Here is a 27,827-nt window from a genome sequence, read left to right on the forward strand (position 1 = left end):
ACAAAAAGTTGTTCACTTCACTTGTTAACTTACATGAACTGTACCAACTTTTTGTAATCCATTCCTGAACAACTAGCCTATTGTTCAATATTTTCTTGAACATTGCCCGTGCCATTAGCATTTCATTTACCTTCAAATTCTCCAGAACTGATTAGTTGAAACATCTCTGATTTCATTTTCTCCATTACCATCTTCGTTTCTGAAGTCCAATGTGGTTGTCGCATTTTTGCACATTTACATTCAAAGTTTGTTGCATAATTAGAAGTCGATTAGCAAAATGCGAGAAATGCGACTGTGGCTTAAGGCGTGCTGTCACATTACAGCAAGCTGTGGAGCAAATTTGAACCGTGAACTTTCCTATAAGAAAAGACTGAGACTGTCAAATTCGTACCGCAGTGCACTATTCTCTGCTTCTACTGCTAATTGAAAATTTAAACTGAAACTAAACAGTCAGAAGAATTTCCATATTCGGAATGTGCATCCACTCCTGATTTACAGCCGAATGCAGCACAGTATTTCGACATAATAATGGTAAAATTAACGAGGCATTATATTAAAAGAAGTTTTCCTTTCGCCTAAACATCCATTTCCCATGTTAATTAGAGGGACAGAGAGATACGATTCAAGTGTGCCAATAATGCGAAAGTGAAACTTCATTTTTTTCGCATAACTTATATACAGCCGTGGACGAATTTGATTGAATGAGAGGGAAACTGGAGGAAAAGCTTTAAAATGCACGGTTGAAGGTGTGCTTGCAAGGGAGTTTGGGTCTGAGAAAAAATGAATAGGTGATCTCCAAGCCTGTCAGCCACTTTTCTCTCTTTGGTTTCGTTCCTCCACTGAAAGTAATTTTGAAGGTGAAAAGCCGGAAATGGACGTAACCTAATAGCTAGCACATAGAAGGGGCAGAGGGACGCGTTAGAACAGTTGATTTAATTATCAAAAGAACAAACGCGAAAGGTGTTAGTTGGAATTTGTTCTTTCACAGTGCCAGTGCAGTCCAGTAAACTCGCTCATATGACAAGTGTGATGTTCGAAGGCCTATCTAAGACCGCCAGAAGAAACACCTGGATTCGTAAGTCTGATCTGTAAAAGTCCCCTGTGCGAATAAAGTGGGGTAACGTCACTCACGTAACAGGGTAATGCACGAAGCTAAGCCAGAGCATTTTTGTCGAAAATTGTTTGCAATATTAACGGAATCTCTATGGGCAAAGGAATATAGGTCCGACGCCCATTTCTTTTAGAGCTCATCCCGATAATCATCTTAGAGAGTTAGGAACTCCTGAGGCAGGATGAATTTATATACAGGAATTGTGTATCCAGATTATAATGTTCACATTACTGGGCATAGGTATCCAGAAACCTGCGTGTCACGGTCTTCTATGTGAATTGCTATCCAGCTAACTTAATTATTCTTTCTAAAAATTGTTTTAGGTCTCTGTATATTTGTTGTATAGTGCTAATTATTCTGTGCTAATTCTGGTCTTACCCATTGCTTAAGATTTACGGCCCAAAGCAGGTATGTAAATGTAAATATTTCAGTGTACAGTGGGTAATATACTGTTGCATTGTATTCCGCAACATAAAGGAGTAAACGACATTCAAAAAACTTTCTACTTGACTTTCAATCAGTTTTGCTCTATATCGGCTTGCACTGGAGATATGTATTTCTTTCCTTGCGTAGTATTATGTATAATGTATTTCGGCAAATGTTTTCACTTATCTCGTATGGCATACAGTTGATTCTATCTTACCGATTGTATGTTGAATTGTCACATTCTGTTTACAGTATTTGTATATGTAACTTGGGTCTTATGAATACCACTCTCCACATTAATGATTATAAGCAGTATCTGAATGTTAATGTTTTACTCTGATTACGCAGGAAAGAACAAGTGCACAGTAACGAAGGAGCGAATATTTCGTATACCGGTACTCATGACGTCATTTTATTTACTCGGAAATAGAAACGAAATTACACTCCTGATCTGCTAACCTCCCATCTCTCCTTCACTTCCTCTTCTATCTGTCACATCTTATATATTTTATATTGTATATCTCTCAATATATTAGTTATTTCACACATTATTTATGTATATCTAATCTACATTAAATCGATTGGAGTCCATATTATTTGTTTAAATTACTTACTTAGGTAGGCCTAATTGATTTCGTGAATTATTGTTCCAGTGGCATGTTGGTAAGGTGTGTGATTTCATTGGAAGCTGTGGTGCGTGTCGTAGGAGAGTTGGTCAGGGAGCCTTTTGTGACAGTTCTAGAATGTGATTTCATTATGGAAGTAGTAACACTGCTAGTGATGAGGGTATTCTGTGTCATAACTGGTCATGTGAACTCTGTCACTATAAAACATTAGTTGAGAAACAGGAGGAAACCATCGCCAACCTACAATATGAGCGGGAACTTTTCAAAATTCAATTGGAAAATTACACACTATATTTTGTTCTGAAACTAACTTGTCTACTCCTACCGATTTTTTACTGTTATTCTCTCTCTAATTGCATGGCACATGCATTTCTTTACCATTTCTATCTCTTACTGGTTATACTCTTATCACATACATATTTTTTCGTAATCTCTATCCCACCCGATGCTATATTCCTTACTTTCCTAATTCTTAGCCCTTATTGACATGTAACATTGCTAATTCATACTTATCGCTCATTTTGCTATTTACATCACTTCACTAATTAATTTACTACCTTTACACTATATTCTTACACTGTACTTAATTTAAGAAACTCCTACACTTATCTTGCATTGTTCTACACTGTGTCTTTCATGTCCTCTGTTTTCTTTTTTCACTTCGTCTATTTCCTACTTTACTCCTCCGACACTAGTTAGTAGACATCTGCATTTTATACAAAACGCCCAAACGAATCCAGTGGAACAAATCATATGCAGAACTTCAAGACAAACAATATCATGATATCATCGACTTTATTTGTTAGACAACTACTATATCATGTCCCTAGTATCACATGCTCGTCTGTGCTGATGTACACATTCGTTTGTATTTTTATGGTAACTTTTGTGTGTTGTGGCGCGCACAGAAATACACACACCACGCAGATGTGGACTTATTATTGCCAAGCTAGTAAGTCTGTCTGAGTATTTCACATTCTGCATAAATGTTAATTAATTTCCTTCTTCAGTCGTAATGGACGTGATCAAGATGGAACCTGGGTCCGACCCAATGGCTATACAGGCGAGTGGTATCGCAGATATAGAAGAGAAGAAGCCTTTATCTGAGGTATATTGAGAGCAATTATATTTATTTTCATTTTCTAAATGCGTCATTTATAAGTAGGAAACACATTCCTTTGTAAATAACTGTTCCTTCTTCCACGAGATGAAACACAACTAAAATAGTTGAAAATTGTGAATGTGAAGTTGCAAATGGATTTTTATTTCACATCAAACAAACATACTCACAAAATGGTGTGTATACTTAAATTCAGGAAATATATTACAAACAAACAAACGTTGAAGTTTTTGTTTTACTTCCATGGATTTTTAGAAGAGGATTTATGTAATTTAAAACTGAATCAATAATAGGTTTTTCAGAATAACATTAACCTTAATATTTTGTTGTGGATCCGTCTGATCATACTGGCAACAAAATGTCATCAAATAAATATATTCTTTTCCTCGTATATGCTATGATAGGACGCTGTTCAGATAAATTATTTCACTGTTGGTTTTGGAATAGCTAGATGTGCATTTGTTGACATCAGTATTAATAAAAATGTGGACGGACTTCATAAATAGTCACGGGTTTTCTTGAACAACTTTTATGCTGTTTTGTCTAATTATTTTGTAATTTTTGTTACAGGAAGGAAATTTATTAGATTTTGACGTCACTAAAATAAAAACTGGATGTATAGATCACAGATATGACATTAAATCGGAGATAGTGTTTGAGGAATCTGCAGTGCCAATTGACTTTCCCATGCTGAAGAGTGAAGCTGAGGTGAGTGCAGTCTATGAAGTGTGTTGGTCGGTAGTTCTCTCTCTGTTACTTTCTGGCTGATGTAGCTGCTGCAGTCATTCCAGTGGTAACTTTTACCCTATCCAGTTTTTAAGTTAATTGTTTTACTAGCACTGTTTAGTTTATTTGAATCATGTACCGTACTTGCTGGTAATCCATTAGCGTCAAAATGGATGCCCACATCCTTCACAAAATGTTTCCATTACTGACTTTACGTTAAAGATTGCCTGAGTTGTACATTTTCACTGCCTGATTTTCATGTATTATTGTGCTCTGTGTCTGTTTTACGTAATCTTCTGCTACAGGAAGAGTTTTGTGAGTTGGATCAAGTGAAGGAGGTCAAACTGAAAGTAATAGCAGAAGAGAATGAAGTCTTAACTGAGAGGTGAGTGTAATATACGAGTCCCTAGTTTGTTCTTGGTTTTGCTGCTTTATTTAAGTAATGACAACATAAACACATTTGTAATTTCAACGTGATTATTTTTATATGAAAACGTCACTTTACCTTGTAGATATAAATATCGTTAATGATATATTATATTCAATCACTATCACGAACACCTGCCCTACCAGCTACTTTACCACTCCTACAACTGCCAACTAGTGGAGCTGATGTTGCTGCTGTCAGAGATAATATCAAGGCATAGACTTGCCTTCAACTTTTGACATTTAATGCAGAACATTCACTGACCATTTTCATTGACTAATGGAATATAGCCAGGAAATATAGTTCCTGTTGTTTTCTCAGGTCTGATCCGGCACTTCTAGTAGGCTTTTCTGTATAGCTTTGAAGGAAGTGAGTCCTACTTCTCTGCAGCATGTCCATCACAGATCCTGAGTTCTAACAAAGAAATTAGAAAAAATGTGTCGAATTCAATTTTTGGATTTAGTATTATTATTATTATTTTTTATTTTTATTATTATTATTAGTTATATTATTAATATTAATATTATTATTATTATTATTATTATTATTATTATTATTATTATTATTGTAAATTTTAATTATGTTCAATTTTTAATTCCGTAATACTCTTGTGTGTATTGTGCTTGCCTATTATTGGTCTGTGTCTCTTGATTAGAACATTAATATAATAACCATAAAATTTACTTAGTCTTACGTTTAAAAAGTGTAAAATTGTTAAAAAAGGCATAGAACACCACACACAAATCCCATCCTAAGATTTTCAACAATACCAATGTAACATTTAGCCAAAACGGAACGAAATTACTTGAAAACAGACTAAAACAATAAACCTACAATATAACAAGACACCAAGAACACAACAAATGCAAACGATCATCAATGCAGAAACAGCAATTCAAAACACACAACCAAAACACCAAAAATAGATTCGGCAAGATTTATTGAGAAACATAGATAAAATAAACAAACCTATAACTGATAAGAATGAAATTAAAACAATAAAGACATTAAGAGAGAAACAACAAGCACAAAATTTAACATGTGTAAAAGCTGATAAGGGTAATTGCACTGTAATATTGAATGCTCAAGACATGAATGACAAAATTAACACATTTTTTCACGAAAATAACATCGCAGAAATAAAAACAGATCCAAGAACAAAATATCAAACAATAGTCAAAAATACAATAAATCAAAGCACTCACATCATACCTAACAACAAAAAACAACAATTGAAACAAATTTAACCTCACGCACCTAAATTAAATGCATTACCAAAATTTCACAAACAAAATATTCCAATCAATCCTCTTATTAACTACAAGAATGCACCAGTATACAAATTAGCGAGATATATAGACAACATTATAAGAAATAATATACAATTTGAAAACCCAACAACAATAATCAACAACATAGACCTAGTTAACAAACACATTCCACACAACACAACATTAGCATTATTTGACATCGAAAACCTATATACAAACATGCCAGTAACAGAAACACTTGAAATACTTCGGAAAATGCTTATCAAAAATAACACACCATAGACTCACATTGACGAAATTATACACATTACAGAGATTATTACAAAACAAAATTATTTCACACATAACAATAAATACTATACACAAACTGAAGGATTACCAATGGTTTCAGCTATATCAAGTATAGTAGCTGAAATCTTTATTCACAACATAGAACAAACACACACACTAAACACCGACAACAACAAACACGCAGAGAAAATAATGTACTGGCATCGATATGTAGATGACATAATAGTCTTAAAAATGGAAACAAATACAAATAGGAAACCTACATCAACAACTCAACAAAATACATCCCAAATTAAAGTATACAGTAGAAATGGAACATAACCAAGCTGTAAACTTCTTAGACATCACTATAACCAAAACAAATAACAGACACGAATTCAAAACACAATAAAATATATAGCACAAGACAATGGATACAACCCTAACATAATAGACACACTAATAAAAAAGGCAAAACAAAAACAGAACAAACCAACACAAACAGCACGCGAGAATAAATACATAACATTAACATATCACAATACCAATACCCACAAAATTGCAACTTCATTCAGAAAACTAAAATACAAGATAGCATACAAAACAAATAACACAACACAGAAATACCTTAATAATCAATCACATTAAACATTCAAATAAATATAATTCAACTGGAGTTTACAAATTAAAATGCAATAGTTGTCCAAATTTTTACATAGGACAGAACATTTTTTCAACATTAATCATGACTACAGTAATATAGAAACATGTGGAAAGTTTACACATCACATCAAAAAATACACAATTAAACATCCTAGAACAGTAGGAAATATATAAACCTACAATAACATACCCACAACATATACTTAACAGACCATGCACGGAGGCAATATGGAATTCGGCCGACATTACGTGATGCTCTTGGAAATGATTTTAATTGTACAAATGCAGTTCTGAGATTTTTATCAAATACAGGTTTGGATAAGGTGATTTAGTTTTTTATTGATCCGTTTTACTTATCCTCCGGACCCTTTACATCCGGAGGTTACATTTGTTGTTTTATATTTGATTTTATATTGTTGACATTTCGGACTTTATACATCCGAATATTTTATAAAATTTTATGGTTTTAAAATATAATTCACAAGTTATCTCTGGTGGCCTTAGTTTTATTATTTTATTTGTTCGTCTTGAATGCCACCTAGTGTGGTAGAATTGCTCACTTTTATGATTCTGTAGAAATCACCTTATGTATACTGCATTTGTGTGCCTCGTTTTATCGTGACAACGCTTTTTAGTTCTTTTAGCACTCTGATTATTATATTATTTATGTATTTGTAATATTAAGAATTTTAGATAAGGGCACAAATAGCCATAGTAGCTGACGCGCCCTTCTTAAACCCTACTACCTACTATACTTAACACACAATTGCAGTTCAATACACACACATTATTCGACGTCATAATACATCATAACACACAAACAGCCAACCCCCACCACAGGAACAACACACCCCCACCCCTACCATCGACAACTGCACATCGCAGAGTCAAGATCACCAGTGGTTCAAGAGACACTGAAGATGACGTGACATAGCGTTGAAACGGGCCGTCTGTCGAAGGTATATGCTTTTCCAACAATTTTACACTTTTCTAACGTAAGACTAAGTAAATTTTATGGTTTTAACAAAGTGTTAACGAGAACTTTAATCAATAAATAATATAATAAGAATAAGAATAGCCTGTTACGTCCCATTAAAAGCAAAGTTCTTCCCTAGGGGGTAGGTCTTGGCATGTATGTAGATGTAGATGTCTGTCCATGTCTTCTTTGGAATTGCACAAGATGCAGGTTGGTGTTGGCAGTATTCCAAAGTGGTGGAGATATTTCCCGAGGCAAAGATGATCAGTGCTGGGGCAGAAAGTTGCAACTCATGTTCTCTGTGATCACTCCGCTGTGTTCAGGACTACAGTGGTCCGACGGTTATGCTGCATTCCTTGTTCCTCTACGTTATTATTTGCGTTTACTGTTTCTTTTTTAGAACAATGTGGTGTTTTTTTAATGATTAAACCAGAGAAGTTGCATAGCAGGGAAAAGACCGCACTTTGTTTTAAATCTGCACGACTTTAACGGCATAATTAGTGCCTTGTTGACAATTTGTGCACCTGAAATAAATCAAAGTTGTGCTTTATTTCGAACAGATGTTTGTTCGTTTTATAGCGCCGTGTTTTTTACCTCGTGCATTCTGTATGTTTCTGCATTCCCCTGTATCCCAGTAAGGCTTGCCTTGCACTAAGCTGCCAACATTGTGATGTGTGACTTCCCCACTCCATCATAACCTTAAATAGAGCATTGTTGACATTTTGTGTGCTTGCAACACTCACAGCTGTACACCTATAATTTAGTGCTCATTGTTTCTGGGTTGTCGGACAATCCTGACGTGTTATAAATAACAGCTTACTTTTAGGTTTTTGCGTTTTGTAAGAAGAACGTTTCTGCATTATTCATAAAATAATGACACATTACTTGTGTAAATGTATTAGTTCTGTTAACATTACTTCTGTCATATTGGATTGGTTTTAATGCGAAAATGAAAACTATTTTTCTTTTTAATATTTTCTGCATAATATTCTAATATTCATTTTGCAGAATTTTTCTTGTTGTTTTACTTCCTTTTCATAAAAGGACTGTTATAATTTCCTATTTGTATTAGTGATTTAATTCAATAATTCTTTTGCTGCATTTTAGATTATAGCATTAAAGAGAAAGTTAATGCTGTAATTGACTTTTGAAAAAGGAAATATGTAGTAAAATGTCTGAACAATGTATTATTAATATCCTGTATTGTATAAATTAAAAATAATAGCAGGAAACAAAATCCTTAACCAAAAATCAGTAAGTTGAGCTTCGCACCGTATTTTCAGTAGCTCCATCTATCTGAGTGCATGCTCTTCGCCATGTTATAACTCTTACGTGTTTTCTCCCGGATCAGTGACTGGACCAAAACTCCCTTACCTAGTTTATATTCATTCTAGTTCCAATGCATTTGGCAGTGGTTATGGATCAGTTGCAATGGAGTTATTTTACCTTGTGATTTGTCCTGATGGAGGTTCTGTTGATAGATGTATATTTCTATAGAAGCAGGACGCGTAGCATTAATGATTGATTGGATAGTAGTTTCTGGGTCTGAGATGCCTACAGAATTTCTGAATTAATTTTGTTAAATGTTTTCCTCCCTTTCGATATGTAAAACGTCAAGCATCTGTATTATTATTATTGTTATTATTGCTATTGTTATTGTTATTATTATTGTTATTATTGTTGTTATTATTATTGTTATTATTATTGTTATTATTCTTGTTATTTTATTATTATTAATATTATTATTATTATTGTTGTTATTATTGTTATTATTATTATTGTTATATAGCGAAATTTATAAACTTGTACTTGCTATTTGGGAAAAGGAAATTATACCAGAACAATGGAAGGAGTCCATAATTGTACCTATTTTTAAGAAGGGGGACAAAACCAACTGTGGTAACTTTCGAGGAATATCACTTCTGTTGACGTCGTACAAAATTTTGTCCAATATTCTTTTGAGAAGATTAACTCCGTACGTAGATGAAATTATTGGGGATCATCAGTGCGGTTTTCGGCGTAATAGATCGACTATTGATCAGATTTTTTGTATTCGACAGATAATGGAGAAAAAATGGGAGTATAAGGGTACAGTACATCAGTTATTCATAGATTTCAAAACGGCATATTACTCGGTTAAGAGGGAAGTATTATATGATATTCTTATTGAATTTGGTATTCCCAAGAAATTAATTCGATTAATTAAAATGTGTCTCAGTGAAACATACAGCAGAGTCCGTATAGGTCAGTTTCTATCAGATGCTTTTCCAATTCACAGTGGGCTAAAGCAGGGAGATGCACTATCACCTTTACTTTTTACTTCGCTCTAGAATATGCCATTAGGAAAGTTCAGGATAACAGGCAGGGTTTGGAATTGAACGGGTTACATCAGCTTCTTGTCTATGCGGATGACGTGAATATGTTAGGAGAAAATACACAAACAATTAGGGAAAACACGGAAATTTTACTTGACGCAAGTAGAGCAATCGGTTTGGAAGTAAATGCCGAAAAGACAAAGTATATGATTATGTCTCGTGACCAGAATATTGTACGAAATGGAAATATAAAAATTGGAGATTTATCCTTCGAAGAGGTGGAAAAATTGAAATATCTTGGAGCAACAGTAACAAATATAAATGACACTCGGGAGGAAATTAAACGCAGAATAAATATGGGAAATGCGTGTTATTATTCGGTTGAGAAGCTCTTATCATCCAGTCTGCTGTCCAAAAATCTGAAAGTTAGAATTTATAAAACAGTTATATTACCGGTTGTTCTCTATGGTTGTGAAACTTGGACTCTCACTCTGAGAGAGGAACATAGGTTAAGGGTGTTTGAGAATAAGGTGCTTAGGAAAATATTTGGGACTAAGAGGGATGAAGTTACAGGAGAATGGAGAAAGTTACACAACACAGAACTTCACGCATTGTATTCTTCACCTGACATAATTAGGAACATTAAATCCAGACTTTTGAGATGGGCAGGGCATGTAGCACGTATGGGCGAAACCACAAATGCATATAGAGTGTTAGTTGGGAGACTGGAGGGAAAAAGACCTTTAGGGAGGCCGAGACGTAGATGGGAAGATAATGTTAAAATGGATTTGAGGGAGGTGGGGTATGATGATAAAGACTGGATTAATCTTGCACAGGATAGGGACCGCTGGCGCGCTTATGTGAGGGCGGCAATGAACCTTCGGGTTCCTTAAAAGCCATTTGTAAGTAAGTAAGTATTATTATTATTGTTATTATTATTATTATTATTGTTATTATTATTGTTATTATTATTATTGTTATTATTAATATTATTATTGTTATTATTATTATTGTTATTGTTATTATTATTATTGTTATTATTAATATTATTATTGTTATTATTATTATTATTATCATTATTATTATCATTATTATTGTTATTATTGTTATTATTAATATTATTATTGTTATTATTATTATTGTTATTATTATTATTATTATTATTAATATTATTATTGTTGCTGTTATTATTATTGTTATTATTGTTATTATTATTATTATTATTATTATTGTTATTATTATTATTATTATTAATATTATTATTGTTATTATTATTATTATTATTAATATTATTATTGTTGTTATTAATTTATTTCCAAATAACTATACTGTGTTTCGTGCAGATAGATTGTTTGAAGACACTCTTTGTGTCCCTGTCACCTTTGTTAAAAAATCGCACTATCCTAAATGGTTTTCAAACGAATTACGTCAGCTTATTAAGAAAAAAAATAAAGCTCATAAAAATTACAAAAAATATAAAACTGATCATCATTATCAAATTTTTTCTAATCTTAGAAAGCAAGTCAAAGCCATGATTAAATCTGATAAATTCAAATGGTTACAATCAATTGATGATAACCTAAAGCATGAACCAAATAAATTTTGGAAATATGTAGAAACTTTTCGAAAAACTAATAGTAATCCCACAGAACTAATAATAAATGGCGTTCACATCACAGATGAAAAAGAAATTGCAAATGCATTTGCTAGTCAATTTAAATCTATTCAACAAAATTGTAACTCTAATTTCATTACTTATGATTCTAATATTACTGACTGTTTGTCCCTGCCTAATATTACATTCGATGATGTAAATAAAGCTATTAAAAAGCTAAAGCCTAATAAATGTAAAGGTACTGATAGCATTCCTAATTTTATAATCAAGGGTTGCTCTAATATTTTCTTGCCTGTTTTAACTTTTTTGTTCAATCTTAGCTTAAAAACAGGAATTTACCCGTCACTTTGGAAGGAAGCATCCATTATTCCAGTTTTCAAAAATGGTAATAAAAACAGTGTTACTAATTATAGACCCATTTCTATCCTAAACAATTTTTCTAAAATTTTTGAAAAAATTATCCACAAACACATTTCATTTTATGTTAAAAATAAGATCAATTCGGCCCAACATGTATTTACAAGAGGGAAATCTACTACTACTAATTTAGTTTCCTATCTTAATCTCATAATGCCTATTGTTGAAAATCAAGGTCAAATTGACTCAATTTATTTTGATTTTAGCAAAGCATTTGATGTTGTTCCTCACAAAATTTTATTAAATAAATTAAGTAATTTTGGTCTCTCCACTAACTATGTTAATTGGTTTGAAAATTATTTAACAGATAGACAGTCTTGTGTTCGACTAGGTAATTCTCTCTCGGTTCTATTTAATAGTTTATGCGGTGTTCCTCAAGGGTCTACTTTGGGACCTCTCTTATTTTTATTATTTATAAATGATATAAGTAAAAGAATAAGTTCTAGCTGCCTTTTGTTTGCGGATGATCTCAAAATCTTTCGCAAAATTAATAGTTTGGTTGATTGTCAAATTCTTCAAAACGACATTAATTCAATTTCACAATGGTCTGTTGAAAATGGAATGAAAATTAATCAATCCAAAACTTTTGTTATTTCCTTTTCACGGAAAACTATCTCCCTAAAATTTAACTATTCTCTCAGTAATGTCGTAATTACTAGGAAAGATTGTATTAGAGATCTTGGTGTCCTACTTGATTCAAAATTATATTTCCATGATCATGTGCAATATATTTATACCCATTCGTTAAGAATGCTTGGTCTAATTAGGTCTATAACTTATTCTTTTTCCACTCCTATGTGTTTATTAATTTTATACTATACGTTGGTTAGATCCAATCTTGAATATGCATCTGTTGTATGGAACTCCATTACTTCCACTGACTCGGCTAAATTGGAGAATATCCAAAGAAAATTTATTTCCTTGTGTTCTTATAGATTTTTACCAAATTCCGATTATAACTATGAGATTAAATGCAAATATTTCAATTGCGGTAGTTTGTTCACCAGACGTCAGGATCTTGATTATTTAATTTTTTGTGAAGTCATTAAGGGTGATATTGATTGTGAATCTTTCATAAGCAATATCAGTCTTCGTATTCCTGCTAATGGTTTAAGATTTCATAAATTGTTTTATAATAAGAATCCTAAATCTCTCTCTCCGGTCTGCAGGTGCATTAAATATGCTAATTTGCATGGATTCGACTTGGATCCATTTAATGTGTAGTATATCTTTGAGTTTTAACTCACTGATCTAATTTTAATAATTATTTGTCCATATATTTCTTGCATTTGGTCTATTGATTCATGTAGACCATTCCATTATTTCAATTCTCATTGTACTAATTTTATAATTTTATAATTATTATTTGATCAATGATTGATGTAGACCATTATATTGTTTGTATTTCATCTCATTGCCATTTTCTATCATTCATTCTCATCATCATTTGTTGTTTTGTTCTGTTTTGTATCGTGCAAAACTGTAATTGGCCTTGTGCTGTTGTTTTTGCACGTTAATATTCTAAATAAATAAATAAATAAATTATTATTAACAGTGCAGCAGCGTTGCCTAGTTAAATCGTCGCGAAGTCTCGATGAAGCATCGCGTATTAGTTTCTTTCTTGCGCGCACAATACTATGGCTAGTAATGAATTTTAAGCTGTGCCATTCGATAGAGCTACGAATTCTGAAGTCAACTGTACAAGAATGACAATTCTATGTGAACTGGTTCGCGTGTTATCGCTTTAAGACTAAGCAGAGATATCCAACCTACAATATACAGCATATTTTGCTCTGAAGTCCCTCTCTGTAAATGAAGATAAATTCTGTTTATTTTCAAATTCAGATATGGATTGTTTTCTCTTGTGTAGAGTGTAACTTACCATAACAAACAAAGACTGCAGATGCGTGTAGTTTAGAAGTACATTTTTAAGGAACCCGAATGTTCATTGCCGCCCTTACATAAGCCCGCCATCGGTCCCTATCCTGTGCAAGATTAATCCAGTCTCTATCATCATATCCCACCTCCCTCAAATCCATTTTAATATTATCCTCCCATCTACGTCCCCGCCTCCCTAAAGGTCTTTTTCCCTCCGGTCTCCCAACTAACGCTCTATATGCATTTCTGGATTCACCCATACGTGCTACATGCCCTGCCCATCTCAACCGTCTGGATTTAATGTGGGTCCCTATCACCACGGCATGGCGCGTCCTCACGTTGCGGATAGAGGAGACGGCCTCCAGATATGGAGGGTAGCTGCGAATATATTGAATAAGCAGTCGTGGACAGCCGATTAGGGGTGGTCCTCCTGCTTGCGGGTTGGGCGAAGGCCTAACAACCCATCACCGTAAAAAAAAGAGCTTGTTACGAATCCCTACCTAGTTTTACAGAAAAAAATAATGATTTACAGTTTCAGTATGAAATACTGAATTATGTATGAACACATAATTATTATGCTTACGTTGCATTATAACCAGATTCATAAGCAGACTATAGAGCCCTGGACCCTAAGTAAGGTATAAGCTAGAGAATTAAATTATATAGGCTTCATTTAGCAGAGGAAAAATAAATTACTTTTCCACTTCAACATCAATACTAAATTACGTTTCTACAAAAAATTTTACGTTTTATTATCGCTAGATTCGTAGGCTGCCTCCACAAACAAACTCTATCTCATCTTTCCTCTGGAGAAATAAACAATAATAAATTGAGCGCTGCTGTACAAGGAAGTCTCAACTTTTGGGTAAAGTTTCTCGCCCTCAATTTTTTCAGGAGAAAATTTCCACATGTCAGATAGTGCAATACAGTATGCAGTATTCCTTTTTAAAATTAAAACCTTCTTTGTCTGACATTAGCAAAGTAAATTTCTACATATGTCACTTTATTTCGTAAGTCAGTGACTCCAAGATCTACTGATCTGAGAAGCGAAGAATAATAAAAATTTGTATGAGAATTACTTCAGTAAGAGTAATTATATTTAAACATTACGAACAATGAAGGAACACCCAGCAGCGACTGATACTAATATTTTCTGTCCCTATCTCTTGTCTCTGTCTTCCACGTCTCGTATACCGTGCACTGTGTGACCACATACGTAGGCCATATGCCTTCTTATTCTGAAAGCGCTTTACCAGTACCGCAATTAGTACTATATTTATTATTATTAATAGTATTATTATTTTATTGTCATTCGGTCGTGAGCCGTCATGCTGTTCGGTTGTGTGTGCGTGTAGCTCCCGTAACTTGCAGCGTACAGCAGGTGCATCGAAGTTGTAATTGGATATGGCGCCTAGTAAAGACGTCTGTCTTGTGTGTAACTTGCCTTTCTTTGGAAGGGAAAAGTTTCTGAAGTGTGCAGGGCCTTGTGGTCTTCGTTATCATCTCGATTGCCTAAATATAGGTGAGGCAGAGCATGTTATCTACATGCAGAGTGGCAGTTCTACTTTTAAGTGTAATAAGTGTGTGAGTGCAATGAAATCAACACAGGGGGACAACACGCCAGTACGTCCTACTGCTCCAGGTGAGAAGAAGGTGATCTCACCTGCACTTTTACCTACAAAAAAAGTCATTTCACCTTCAAGGGATCTCAACCTACCGAGCCTGCCTTCAGTCGATTCCCTCTCCGTCCAGGTTGAGACTCTTCGACTAAATAGTGTGAACATTCTGGACACAGTGAGCGACATTTTGGAATACGTGAAGAGTCTCCAAAAGGAGATGATAGAACTTAAGAACGAAAATGCGGCTCTGAAAATTCAGGTGGCCGAAATTTTGGTGATAACTAATTCTAATGTACTCACTAAAAAGGGAAATGTCCCTTCTGAATCAATGCACTATGAATCTGTGCAAGCTAAGGGCCCTGGGAAGTCTTACGCTGAACTTGCAAATGAAAATTCTATCCTAAATGATCAAATGGCAGAATTGTTATCTAAGGGGTGCTGCCCCCGTAAATCATCTCATAGTATTTCTTCTGTGGGTCAGTCTAATGACCCCATTAAGAAATCATATAGCAAGGTAGTGTCTGTGAACAATGCTGCTGACAACTTGCATACTTGCAATTCTGATGTGTCAGCAACAAGGAAGTCTGTGTCAACAACTCCTCCTGCTACTGATAGACATAACAATATTGAACTGAATCAGGCCAGTGCTTCAACTTCTGCCAACGTATCTGATGGTTTTCAATTAGTTACTCGCAAAAAATATAAAATAAGAGAACGTAAAGTTGGAATATTGGCCATGAGTAGCATTGAAATGGCCCCTGAGAGAATTAAAACTAAATCTCTATTTGTTTCGAGATTTAGTTCCAAAGTCAACACAAAGAGTATAGAGGACTCCCTGAAGAATCAAATTCAGCTAAGATCTCTTGCTGTAACTAAACTAAAAACCAAATATCAATCATATTCTTCCTTTCACATCACTGTTGATGTGAGGGATTTCGATTCCATTAACAAACCTGAAGTTTGGCCAGCAGGTTGCCTAATTGCACCATTTTATGGTAAATTAAAGCCTGAGCAGCACTTTGCGCATTCTGCTAATTCGAACTCTGTTGATTCTCAGGGAAATGCCCCTTAGTCTTAGTCTTGCACGCTCTCATTTTCAATGGTCAGTTCTATTAATCATCTCGAGATTTTCTACCAAAATGTTCGTGGACTTAACACTAAAGTTGATGAAATTTTTCAGAATATAGTGAGTAATAATGATCTCATTATCTGTCTCACTGAAACATGGTTATCTGAGTCAGTTATTAATTCTAATTTATTTCCAAATAACTATACTGTGTTTCGTGCAGATAGACTGAAGACACTAACATAAAAAGAGGTGGTGGTGTCCTAACAGCGATTAGCAACCAGTTACCTTTTACTAGAAGGCGTTTTGACTTAGAAATTATTAGTGAATGCGTTTGGGGTGAACTTAGAATGACTGATGGTTTTAATCTGTTATGAAACCATTATTTCTCTCCTGATACAGATCATATTAACTTAAAATCTTATCTTAATTTTGTCGAAAAAAATCTCGACACTCATAATTTTAGAATAGTAATCCTTGGTGATTTTAATACTCCTGGTATGGACTGGACAATTGGTTCCAATCTTAATGATACTCATTATTTCTCTAAAATTAAGGCTAAGGATTTATATTCCTCGTCCTGCCTTCTTGGATTAATTCAAATTAACTCTACCGTTACGAGCAAAAAGCTTCTTGATTTGGTTTTTACTAATGATAAAAACAGTACAGATAAACTTGCCGATCACTCTAGTTTTAGAGGATACTTATCATCCATCTATCTCTATTTATATTGAAGTAAAATTATCGTTACCGGAACACTCTCTAATCAGGTCTTATTTAAATTATTCTCAAGGTGATTATCTGAATCTTTATTCTATTCTATACAATTATGATTGGACTAGCATATATCAGACTACTGATAGAAACACTGCTGCATATTCCTTGTCTCAAATTATAAACAATGCTATATCCCTTTGTGTCCCTGTCACCTTTGTTAAAAAATCGCATTATCCTAAATGGTTTTCAAACGATTTACGTCAGCTTATAAAGAATAAAAATTACAAAAAATATAAAACTGATCATCATTATCAAATATTTTCTAATTTTAGAAAACAAGTCAAAGCCATGATTAAATCTGATAAATTCAAATGGTTACAATCAATTGATGATAACCTAAAGCACGAACCAAATAAATTTTGGAAATATGTAGAAACTTTTCGAAAAACTAATAGTAATCCCACAGAACTAATAATAAATGGCGTTCACATCACAGATGAAAAAGAAATTGCAAATGCTTTTGCTTGTCAATTTAAATCTGTTCATCAAAATTGTAACTCTAATTTCATTACTTATGATTATAATATTATTGACTGTTTGTCCCTGCCTATTATTACATTCGATGATGTAAATAAAGCTATTAAAAAGCTAAAGCCTAATAAATGTAAAGGTACTGATAGCATTCCTAATTTTATAATCAAGGGTTCCTCTAATATTCTCTTGCCTGTTTTAACTTTTTTATCCAATCTTAGCTTAAAAACAGTGTTACTAATTATAGACCCATTTCTATCCTAAACAATTTTTCTAAAATTTTTGAAAAAATTATTCACAAACACATTTCATTTTATGTCAAAAATAAGATCAATTCGGCCCAACATGGTTTTATAAGAGGGAAATCTACTACTACTAATTTAGTTTCCTATCTTAATCTCATAATGCCTATAGTTGAAAATCAAGGTCAAATTGACTCAATTTATTTCGATTTTAGCAAAGCATTTGATGTTGTTCCTCACAAAATGTTATTAAATAAATTAAGTAATTTTGGTCTCTTCACTAACTACGTTAATTGGTTTGAAAATTATTTAATATATAGACAGTCTTGTGTTCGACTTGCTAATTCTCTCTCGGTTCCATTTAATAGTTTATGCGGTGTTCCTCAAGGGTCTGCATTGGGACGTCTATTATTTTTATTGTTTATAAATGATATAAGTAAAAGAATAAGTTCTAGCTGCCTTTTATTTGCGGATGATCTCAAAATCTTTCTCAAAATTAATAGTTTGGTTGATTGTCAAATTCTTCAAAATGACATTAATTCAATTTCAAAATGATCTGTTGAAAATGGAATGAAAATTAATCAATCCAAAACTTTTGTTATTTCCTTTTCACGGAAAACTATCACCCTAAAATTTAACTATTCTCTCAGTAATGTAGTAATTACTAAGAAAGATTGTATTAGAGATCTTGGTGTCCTACTTGATTCAAAATTATATTTCCATGATCATGTGCAATATATTTATACCCATTCGTTAAGAATGCTTGGCCTAATTAGGTCTATAACTTAGTCTTTTTCCACTGCTATGTGTTTATTAATTTTATACTATACATTGGTTAGATCCAAGCTTGAATATGCATCTGTTGTATGGAACTCCATTACTTCCACTGACTCGGCTAAATTGGAGAATATTCAAAGCAAATTTATTTCCTTGTGTAGTTATATATTTCTACCAAATTCCGATTATAACTATGAGATTAAATGCAAATATTTCAATTGCGGTAGTTTGTTCACCATACGTCAGGATCTTGATTATTTATTTTTTTGCAAAATCATTAAGGGTGATATTGATTGTGAATCTTTCATAAGCAATATCAGTCTTCGTATTCCAGCTAATGGTTTAAGATTTCATGAATTGTTTTATAATAAGAATCCTAAATCTCTCTCTCCGGTCTGCAGATGCATTAAATATGCTAATTTGCATGGATTGAACTTGGATCCATTTAATGTGTAGTATATCTTTGAGTTTTAACTCACTGATCTAATTTTAATAATTATTTGTCCATTTTTTTTTCTTGCATTTGGTCAATTGATTAATGTAGACTATTCCATTATTTCAGTTATCTTATTGTACTAATTTTATCATTTTTATTTGATCTATGATTGATGTAGACTATTATATAGTTTGTATTTCATCTCATTGCCATTTTCTATCATTCATTCTCATCATCATTTGTTGTTTTGTTCTGTTTTGTATCGTGCTAAACTTTAATTGGCCTTGTGCTGTTGTTTTGCACGTTAATATTCTAAATAAATAAATAAATTATTATTGTTTAATTTGTACCATAGTCGTTTATTTCATTGTATCACTGTCTTGGACTTCTATTGTCCAGTGTCTGCTGTCTAGCACATAAATATTAATAAATAAATGAATAATTATTGTTATTACTATCATTATTGCTGTTATGATTATTATAATTACTATTACTACATAGTTTTTTAAAGATAATCTATACAAAAAGTACTTCAAGGTGAAAGTCGTTTATCAATTTCTCGTATATTACTCTGCTTATGGGACATATATTTCTTCATTGTAAGTCTAGACATTCTTTCCTCTAATGACACCATTTTTAGTGTTTCAGTTAGCCGTAATAGTGGAGTTGCAGAATTCTTCGAAAATATTCCTGAAGAGGACGACGGCAAGAAATACGATTGTGACATTTGTGGATTGACATTCCTCGACTCTGCAAGACTCAAAAGCCATTACCTCGTATTCAAATCTCACAAGGAATTCAATGGCGATGTGAGTGGAAAGTGTTTTTCACGATCGAGGGATTTCGAAAAGCATTCACGTGTTCACTCAGGCGCGAAGCCGTTCAGATGTGACGTGTGTGAGAGGCGCTTTTCAGAGTCCAACGATCTCAAGAGGCATTCACTCGTGCACACAGACGGAAGTTCATTCAGTTGTGATGTGTGTGGAAAGAGGTTTTCACGCTTATATAATCTGGAGAGGCATTCACGCGTGCACTCAGGCGCGAAACCATTCTGTTGCGACGTTTGTGGAAAGTGCTTTTCAAGGTCCAACGATCTCAAGAGGCATTCACGCGTGCATACGAATGAGAGGCCATTCAGTTGTGACGTATGTGGGAAGTGCTTTTCAAGATCAGAAGTTCTTAAAAAGCATTCAAAGCTGCATATTAGTTGTGACGTATGTGGGAAATGTTTTTCAAGAATTTCAACTCTTAAAAGCCATTCAGTTGTGCACACTAGCGAGAAGCTTTCAGTTGCGACGTTTTTCGCATTCCAACTATCACGATAAGCATAACTCCTACTCTCAGGCGTGACACCATTCAGTTGTGACGTGTGCATGATGAGTTTTTCGCGCTCCGAAAGTTTGAGTTTGCTTTCACGCTTGCTGAGAAGCCATCCGTTTGTGACTTGTGTGGCCACTGTTGTCAGAGGTATTCAGGTCTAAAGAAGCTTTCCCGCCAGCACATGGCATGAAGCCAATAAATTGTGACGTGACGTGAATATCTCTCGCGGAATATCTTATTATGCATTCACGTGTTCACACAGGCGAGAAGCCGTTTAGTTGTGCTGTGTGTAGGAAGTGTTTTGCACGTCCGGTGAATCTCCAGATGCTTTTTTGGAAAACCGTTCAGTTCTGATGTGTTTCGATTGGATATTTTGCGCTCGGAAAATTTTAGTGTCTATTCAAGTATGCATACATAAGAGATGCTGTTCAGTTGTCATGTGTGTGGAATGCGGTTTTTTATGGCCCGCACATCTTAATATACAATCATGCGTTACATAGATATATTTCGTAATAAATATTTAAATATCGTGTACTTTCATCACTGTTTTGTTTTATTATGCTAGCTTTAAAGTGTTTTTCAGGAAGACACTGTTTGTTCTTGATATCCATAATAAATTGTCTAGCTTTTATTAATCTGGTAAATTTTTAGTACTTTGACTTGTATTGTAATTGTAATTATAATTTTAATTTTATTCTTAATATTATAATTTTAATTCCCTTGTAAAGGCGAAGAGAAGGCCTCATGGCCTTATCGAAAACTCGAAAGAGAATTGGGAGGACTAATTTAAAAGGTACGCAAACGCGTCCTTGCAAGGGGTTGGGGGCTGTACAAAACTAAATATGTGAGCTCCAAGCCTGTTGCCCACTAGTCTCACCCCGGGGTTACGCTGCTCCACTGATGGAGCTCTAGAAAATTTTGAAGGGGAAGCCGAAATTGGACGTAACCTCTTAGGTACCACATACGCGAGAGGGACTGAGATTTCATCAAGTGATCACGGAACAGGGCGAGGAGGAGATGGCTGGTGTTTGCCGTTAGGATGGCGAGACGCTGTCGTCTGTTGTTCCATGACAAGGCATGTGAAGGCCGTCGGAAGAAGCGCCGTGAAATCTAAATCTGCAATTTGAGAGGTCCCTGTCCTTTCAATTTGCCACTAATTGAGTGACCTCGTATATTTAATAGACAATTTATAGGTTCTGAACTAGGGCATACGTTATTTATAATAAAGGGGGGATATATATGGGGAAGGGCATATAGGTCCGTGGCCCATTTCTTATAGGGCTCATCCCGACATTTGTCTTATGCCTGAAGAAAACCACGCAATACCTTAGGCAGGATGAGTTTTCTCATATAAGAGACTACCCAATTTGGCTATTATGTAGGAGGTGATAGACAATTTATAGGTTCTGAACTAGGGCATACGTCGTTTATAATAAACGGGGAATATATATGGGGAAGGGCATATAGGTCCGTGGCCCATTTCTTATAGGGCTCATCCCGACATTTGTCTTATGCCTGAAGAAAACCACGCAATACCTTAGGCAGGATGAGTTTTCTCATATAAGAGACTAGCCAATTTGGCTATTATGTAGGAGGTGATAGACAATTTATAGGTTCTGAACTAGGGCATACGTCGTTTATAATAAACGGGGAATATATATGGGGAAAGGCATATAGGTCCGTGGCCCATTTCTTATAGGGCTCATCCCGACATTTGTCTTATGCCTGAGGAAAACCACGCAATACCTTAGGCAGGATGAGTTTTCTCATATAAGAGACTAGCCAATTTGGCTATTATGTAGGAGGTGATTGTTGTCACGAGCCTTGTTGAATCGTCTCAATTTAGAGTCCAGCCACTTGGCTATATGATGGCTCAATTACGAAGAGGGGGGAGAGATGTAATTGTTAATTAATTTAGAGTAATTAGGGAGATTCATGGGGATATGAGTGCAGGTCCGTGGCCCATTTCTTTTAGGGCTCATCCCGACATTTGTCTTAGCGCCTTAGGAAAACCACGGAAAATCCTTAGGCATAGCCTTATCTCTAAGAGGTGAAATATATATGTATAGTATACTATACTGTCGATGAGCGAGAAGCGATATAGTTGGATCTTGTGTGGAAGGTCTTTCTCTGCTTAGAGGTATCTCAAATGGTGTTTACGCTTACCTCCTGGCGAGAAGTGATTGATTTGTCAAGTTTGGTTGAACTTGATAGAATGGGGGAAGTGTTAAATGTGATGCTTTTGGGTAGAACTATACACAGTGTGGTAGTCTAGAAACTCAGCAATACATTCTCACAAGCAAAAACAGTACTAGTGGAATGACCGGGAAGAACTTGCGCACTATAGTCATTTCAAAATGTAGGTACGCTTACACAAGCGAGAAATATTTCGAGAGCCATATCTGTCAACACGTGCGAGTGATACATTACTTTGGAAACGCTGATACACGTACAAGCACTCCAGAGTCCATTCTATTTGTAGGGTATGGCTGTTGTTTTGTAGTCATAGCACAGTTCCGGAAATTCTCTTTGACTGGTAATAGCGAATTTATCCGAATTTCTGCGCGTTCAACAATATTTACGAATGTTAAGGGCATTTTTTCTTGGACAATTAGTCATTGCATTGCAGTTTTAGTATGAAAGACTTACGGATCCAAACTTTTTGATTGGCACGAAAATCTGTAGATCCCCATTTTGTTGTCCTTCAAGTTAATCTTCTGAATTGCAGTCGTTTCCACTCGTAGAGCTTACGCATATTCGTACCTACGTCACATCCGCTGTGAATCACAAATCGGTAAGAGATGGCGCTTTATGGCAGCTTCGAATTTGGAACTATTGAGAGTTGGAACCAGTGACAAACATCTGACGATAGCAAACTTTCAGGTTTATAAGTTACATCTTAGCGCTTTTGTGGAGGGAATTGACTAGATTTAGGTTACCTAAAATTGCATGACGCATACATACCGGTGAGAAGTAATTTATATCCGATGATATTATTGTTATTATTATTATTATTATTATTATTACTGTTATTATTACACTGTTATGAATTTAAAATATATTCTGCTACATTTTCTGATTCTCTTTAACTACATTGTCCTGAATCCGAATTTGAATTCATGTTTTCATTATAATGTTAGATATTTATGTATTTTTGAAAATAAAAATAAAAGAAATTGAAAACTGACAAATTTCAGGATTAAAAAAATAAATCTAATACGATAGTCTAAGTTGTATTATTGCTATTACATATTGCTGTTTCTAGGCCTCTATTCAGTTTTTCATTTTCACGCCAGGATTTTCTGTAAATTATGGAAATAAGGACGGAGAACTTCAAAATTTCAACAAGGACATGAAAAAAAAAAGTGAAATGATGTACTATATATTAATTTTAAAACATATTTTAAAGCCGTAATATAACATTGGAGACTATAAAATTAATTATTAATCACTATTTTATATTGTTTTAATGTTATATCGATTACTATAAATTATTATTAGTAATTACTTACGCCCATTCAGATGAACAAAATGATGCTGTTCTGGGAATCCCTCTTTATGCTTCAGCAATAATGCGCCAATATTGCTTTGTTCAATATGCCCTGGTACCATATTTTTATGTCTTTCAAATCGTGATGAAAGTAGAATGCTTTACGCATGTAACCAATACATCTCTGCGGTTGATTCCCGGATTCATGTCTTACTTTTGGAATTCTGCTCTTTGGTGCCGCACTTCAACCGGAAATAATATTATTGCACTACTGAAGAGGCCTTCCGTTCGCAATATAAACAGACATTTAAGGCTTATACCTACCAATTTCTAGAACTTCCATTACAATACACTGTATATAGAAATGAAGTGATTCTTTTTTTTTTCTTCTTTCCAGCTGTTTCTGTTGATGCAACTAAAATCTGCAGGAGAAGAAAATATTGTTCAAGTTCACAATTTTCCTGAAAACAGCACTCTTCGTCTACTTTTCAAAATCATTGAAGGTTGTGGAAGTCCTCATTTCTTAAGACTTATCCTTTGTTATTCTGATTGACTGAGCTTTCGAAATCTGAAGTTCAGTTGCTGCAAGAATGTCATGAGAAGCTGTTTTGAAGTCATGTAACTCAAATGAATCAGATACTCCCAACATTAAATGGTCAATTTTTTATTAATCAGTCATTACTTCAATTGTGAAACCGGATATTTTTCTCAATATCATCAGTAAACTCCATAGCTGTGAAGTAGAACTATAAGAACAAATAACATCCTACTTTTTATACATCCTGAATACTTACCTTTAATATCACCAACGAGTTGGTAATTTTCTTATGTCAACAATTTTCTGAATTAAATGAAACCATTATGGTATTGTATCTTATTTACTTGCAAGTGTAATTTGAAATTTTAACGAAATTAATATATTCTTTTGTTTGTTTGTTTTTTTTTTTTTTTCATTGAGTCACGCATCTTTCTCCCTGCAGAGTTCATATAGCCTTTCTCTTTCTTTGCCTTTTTTTTTATTGGTTATGTGCACTATCATTTATTTTGCAACCGGTACAAAATAAGTTGTAATGTTTATAAAATCCTGAAATTGAATAGGATACTGTAAATAGTACAGACATTCACTGGTGTTAAACGTGAAAGCATTGCTTCCTAATAGCACTTTATTATATCTGAAAACAGTGATGTTCCTAGCCATGTTTTTGATACAATCGAAAATATTTCCAGGTCCCGTGTTACTTGGCCCGTTGCGTATATAAATAACGGTTGTTTCCTTTACTTTCACTTACTTACTTACTTACTTGCTTTTAAGGAACCCGGAGGTTCATTGCCGCCCTCACATAAGCCCGCCATCGGTCCCTATCCTGAGCAAGATTAATCCATTCTCTATCATCATATCCCACCTCCCTCAAATCAATTTTAATATTATCCTCCTATCTACGTCTCGGCCTTCCCAAAGGTCTTTTTCCCTCCGGCCTCCCAACTAACACTCTATATGCATTTCTGGATTTGCCCATACGTGCTACATGCCCTGCCCATCTCAAACGTCTGGATTTAATGTTCCTAATTATGTCAGGTGAAGAATACAATGCGTTCACAGACTCATAAAATTGTTAATTATTAAAAAATGTTCATATAGTTTTTATACCTTTATTATTAACTGTTTCCTTATTATCAATTACTTGATTTTTTGAAGAGAGAGAGAGAGATAACTCGTCCGGCCTTAATTAAAGATGAGCACGAGGATACGGAAATTAATAGCAAACAAATATCAATTAAGTATGAATATTCTTATAAAAATAAAATGTAATAATTAAGCACCATTGATTTCCAATATTACACACTTCATTACTTGTGTAATCCTGCATCATTTTTTTCTTTGTGTAAAATAGATGGGCGGACTTTATTGTTGACGTCGCGAACGTTTTTGTAATCTATACGGTGGATATGTTTGATTAATGTAATGTAGTCGCCATTTTCTTAAGAAATTTTATGAAAACCACAGGCTTTTTTCTGTCATGCATGGTTTTTTTTATATCATATTATGATATATGATGTATGGAAGTTCTCTTTATAAAGTAATACTTTGGGACTTGGTGGGTCTAGCCACCGAGAATAATGTAAATTTGTATTGGTATATTATACCATTTGACTCCCATAAAATTTCTTACAAAAATGACGACTATATTAGATTAATCCAATATGTTCGCTGTATAGCTTACGAAAACGTCAATGACGTCACGGTCCTTATATTGATTCTTTAAAATTGCGTAATATTCATTGCCATGTATGCACCCTATTCATTTAATCTCACTTTTTCCATAAGAACTCTCTGATGTCAATCAATAAGATGCCGTAACAAATCTTCATACCAGCCAGTGCTTTTATAATGTGTTTAAGATATAGCAAGGAACAGAGGGCTACAAATTGCAATGTAGAAGAAAATGATTGTTTTGTTTTCTGTATTGTGTGTGCAATAGGTATTCTTATTTCACTAAATTGAAATTGTAACTACAGGCATTACAAGTATACATCAAATGTTAAAGGGGCCGAAGTCCAGAAAGAGAAATTTTACAGGAGAAACAAAAACCATTTCTTACTTAATAATTTAAATTTATTAATTTTCTGAATAATCCAAATTAAGAAATTATACTTAACTCACATAGGTGAGAGGTGTATTTGGAAATATTACCAATCATGCCCTTAGTAGGGGCACTTAAATTAGCTGGACATATGTCTTTTTAACAAATGATGTATTTTAACGGGACATTTTTGTTCAAATATAATGAAAATAAGTTTTGTGTAAAAAAAAACAAGATTTATTAATATGTACTACTATATACAAAAGATTTCATCATTAATTAGAGCAATGTGAAATTTATTTTTATACAATGTGATCATATAATATTATATTGATTGGTTTGATTTTTTTCACATCACTGTTTGGTCCATTGTTCAATCTGCTCATAAAAATATACTTTTACGTTATCTTCAATGTATGGTTTTACTTTATTTGCGTCATTAATGTTTTTTCTTTCACAGTCAAATATTTCCTTCTGGATATGCGGTAACACTAGACAGTTCATTAGATGTATGAGAATTATGACGCAAGACAAAGATGTGAGTGGTAAACCCAATGACGAACTCTAAGACAGTAATGACTTCTGGACGCTCCTTGTCATAAATAAATTGGTACAAATTACCGATAGCAGAGGAACATGTTCATATGACGCTCGGCATTAGCTTTCTCCAGAGATTTTTCTTGTAATATTTATGCCACCTGCCTTTAAAATTATAAATTTCGACAGGTTTTGTTGCACTTCCACAATGGCAAATTTGAGCGAAGATCTGCTAAAAATAATGATTTAAATCAGTTGCCACATCCTATAAATTCGATCATGCTTTTGTAGAGCTCGTTTGATAATCACAAAATCTGTCACAAGGCTCAAACTGTGGTCTCTGATAGATTTTTCATCAGATCTGTCATTTCGTGACATGAATAGCTATTGTGTAGCTGTTGTTCTTTTGGAAGTATAATTTATTCATTCATTCATTCATTTCATTCATTCATTTATTTTATTCCATAGATCTTACATGAGCAATGAAGCTTTAAGATGTGGAACATGTCAACATTTTACAATATTACAATTACAATTTTTACAAATTTTTATAGTTTTACAATTTAGTAATTTTCTACAATTTTTACAATTTTGTACAATTTTTTTACATTTTGGCGAGATGTAGTGAGATGAGATGAGGTCCGAGGATTCGCCAAAATATTACCCGGC

At 33.9% G+C, this 27,827-nt stretch overlaps 1 protein-coding gene across 1 annotated transcript; it reads left to right on the forward strand.

The window, feature by feature from the left end:
• Nucleotides 1-1,384: 1,384 nt before the first annotated feature.
• LOC138692064 (zinc finger protein 235-like) lies at nt 1,385-27,025 on the forward strand. The gene is made up of 5 exons (XM_069814946.1): nt 1,385-1,519; nt 3,174-3,271; nt 3,854-3,991; nt 4,315-4,394; nt 19,870-27,025. Exons 2-5 carry the CDS (start codon nt 3,179-3,181, stop codon nt 20,552-20,554), a joined length of 996 nt encoding a protein of 331 aa, XP_069671047.1. The 5' UTR covers nt 1,385-1,519; nt 3,174-3,178; the 3' UTR covers nt 20,555-27,025.
• The last annotated feature ends 802 nt before the right edge of the window (nt 27,026-27,827 follow it).

Source organism: Periplaneta americana, chromosome 16 (assembly GCF_040183065.1).
Source record: "Periplaneta americana isolate PAMFEO1 chromosome 16, P.americana_PAMFEO1_priV1, whole genome shotgun sequence".
Lineage (NCBI taxonomy): Eukaryota > Metazoa > Arthropoda > Insecta > Blattodea > Blattidae > Periplaneta > Periplaneta americana.

What these genes read in the sequence shown, in the direction of transcription:
- LOC138692064 (XM_069814946.1), top strand. Translation starts at nt 3,179, where the DNA reads ATGGACGTGATCAAGATGGAACCTGGGTCCGACCCAATGGCTATACAG. An exon ending in AGAAGAAGCCTTTATCTGAG is followed by an intron (nt 3,272 to 3,853) that starts GTATATTGAGAG and finishes TTTTTGTTACAG; the next exon opens with GAAGGAAATTTATTAGATTT. An exon ending in TGCTGAAGAGTGAAGCTGAG is followed by an intron (nt 3,992 to 4,314) that starts GTGAGTGCAGTC and finishes CTTCTGCTACAG; the next exon opens with GAAGAGTTTTGTGAGTTGGA.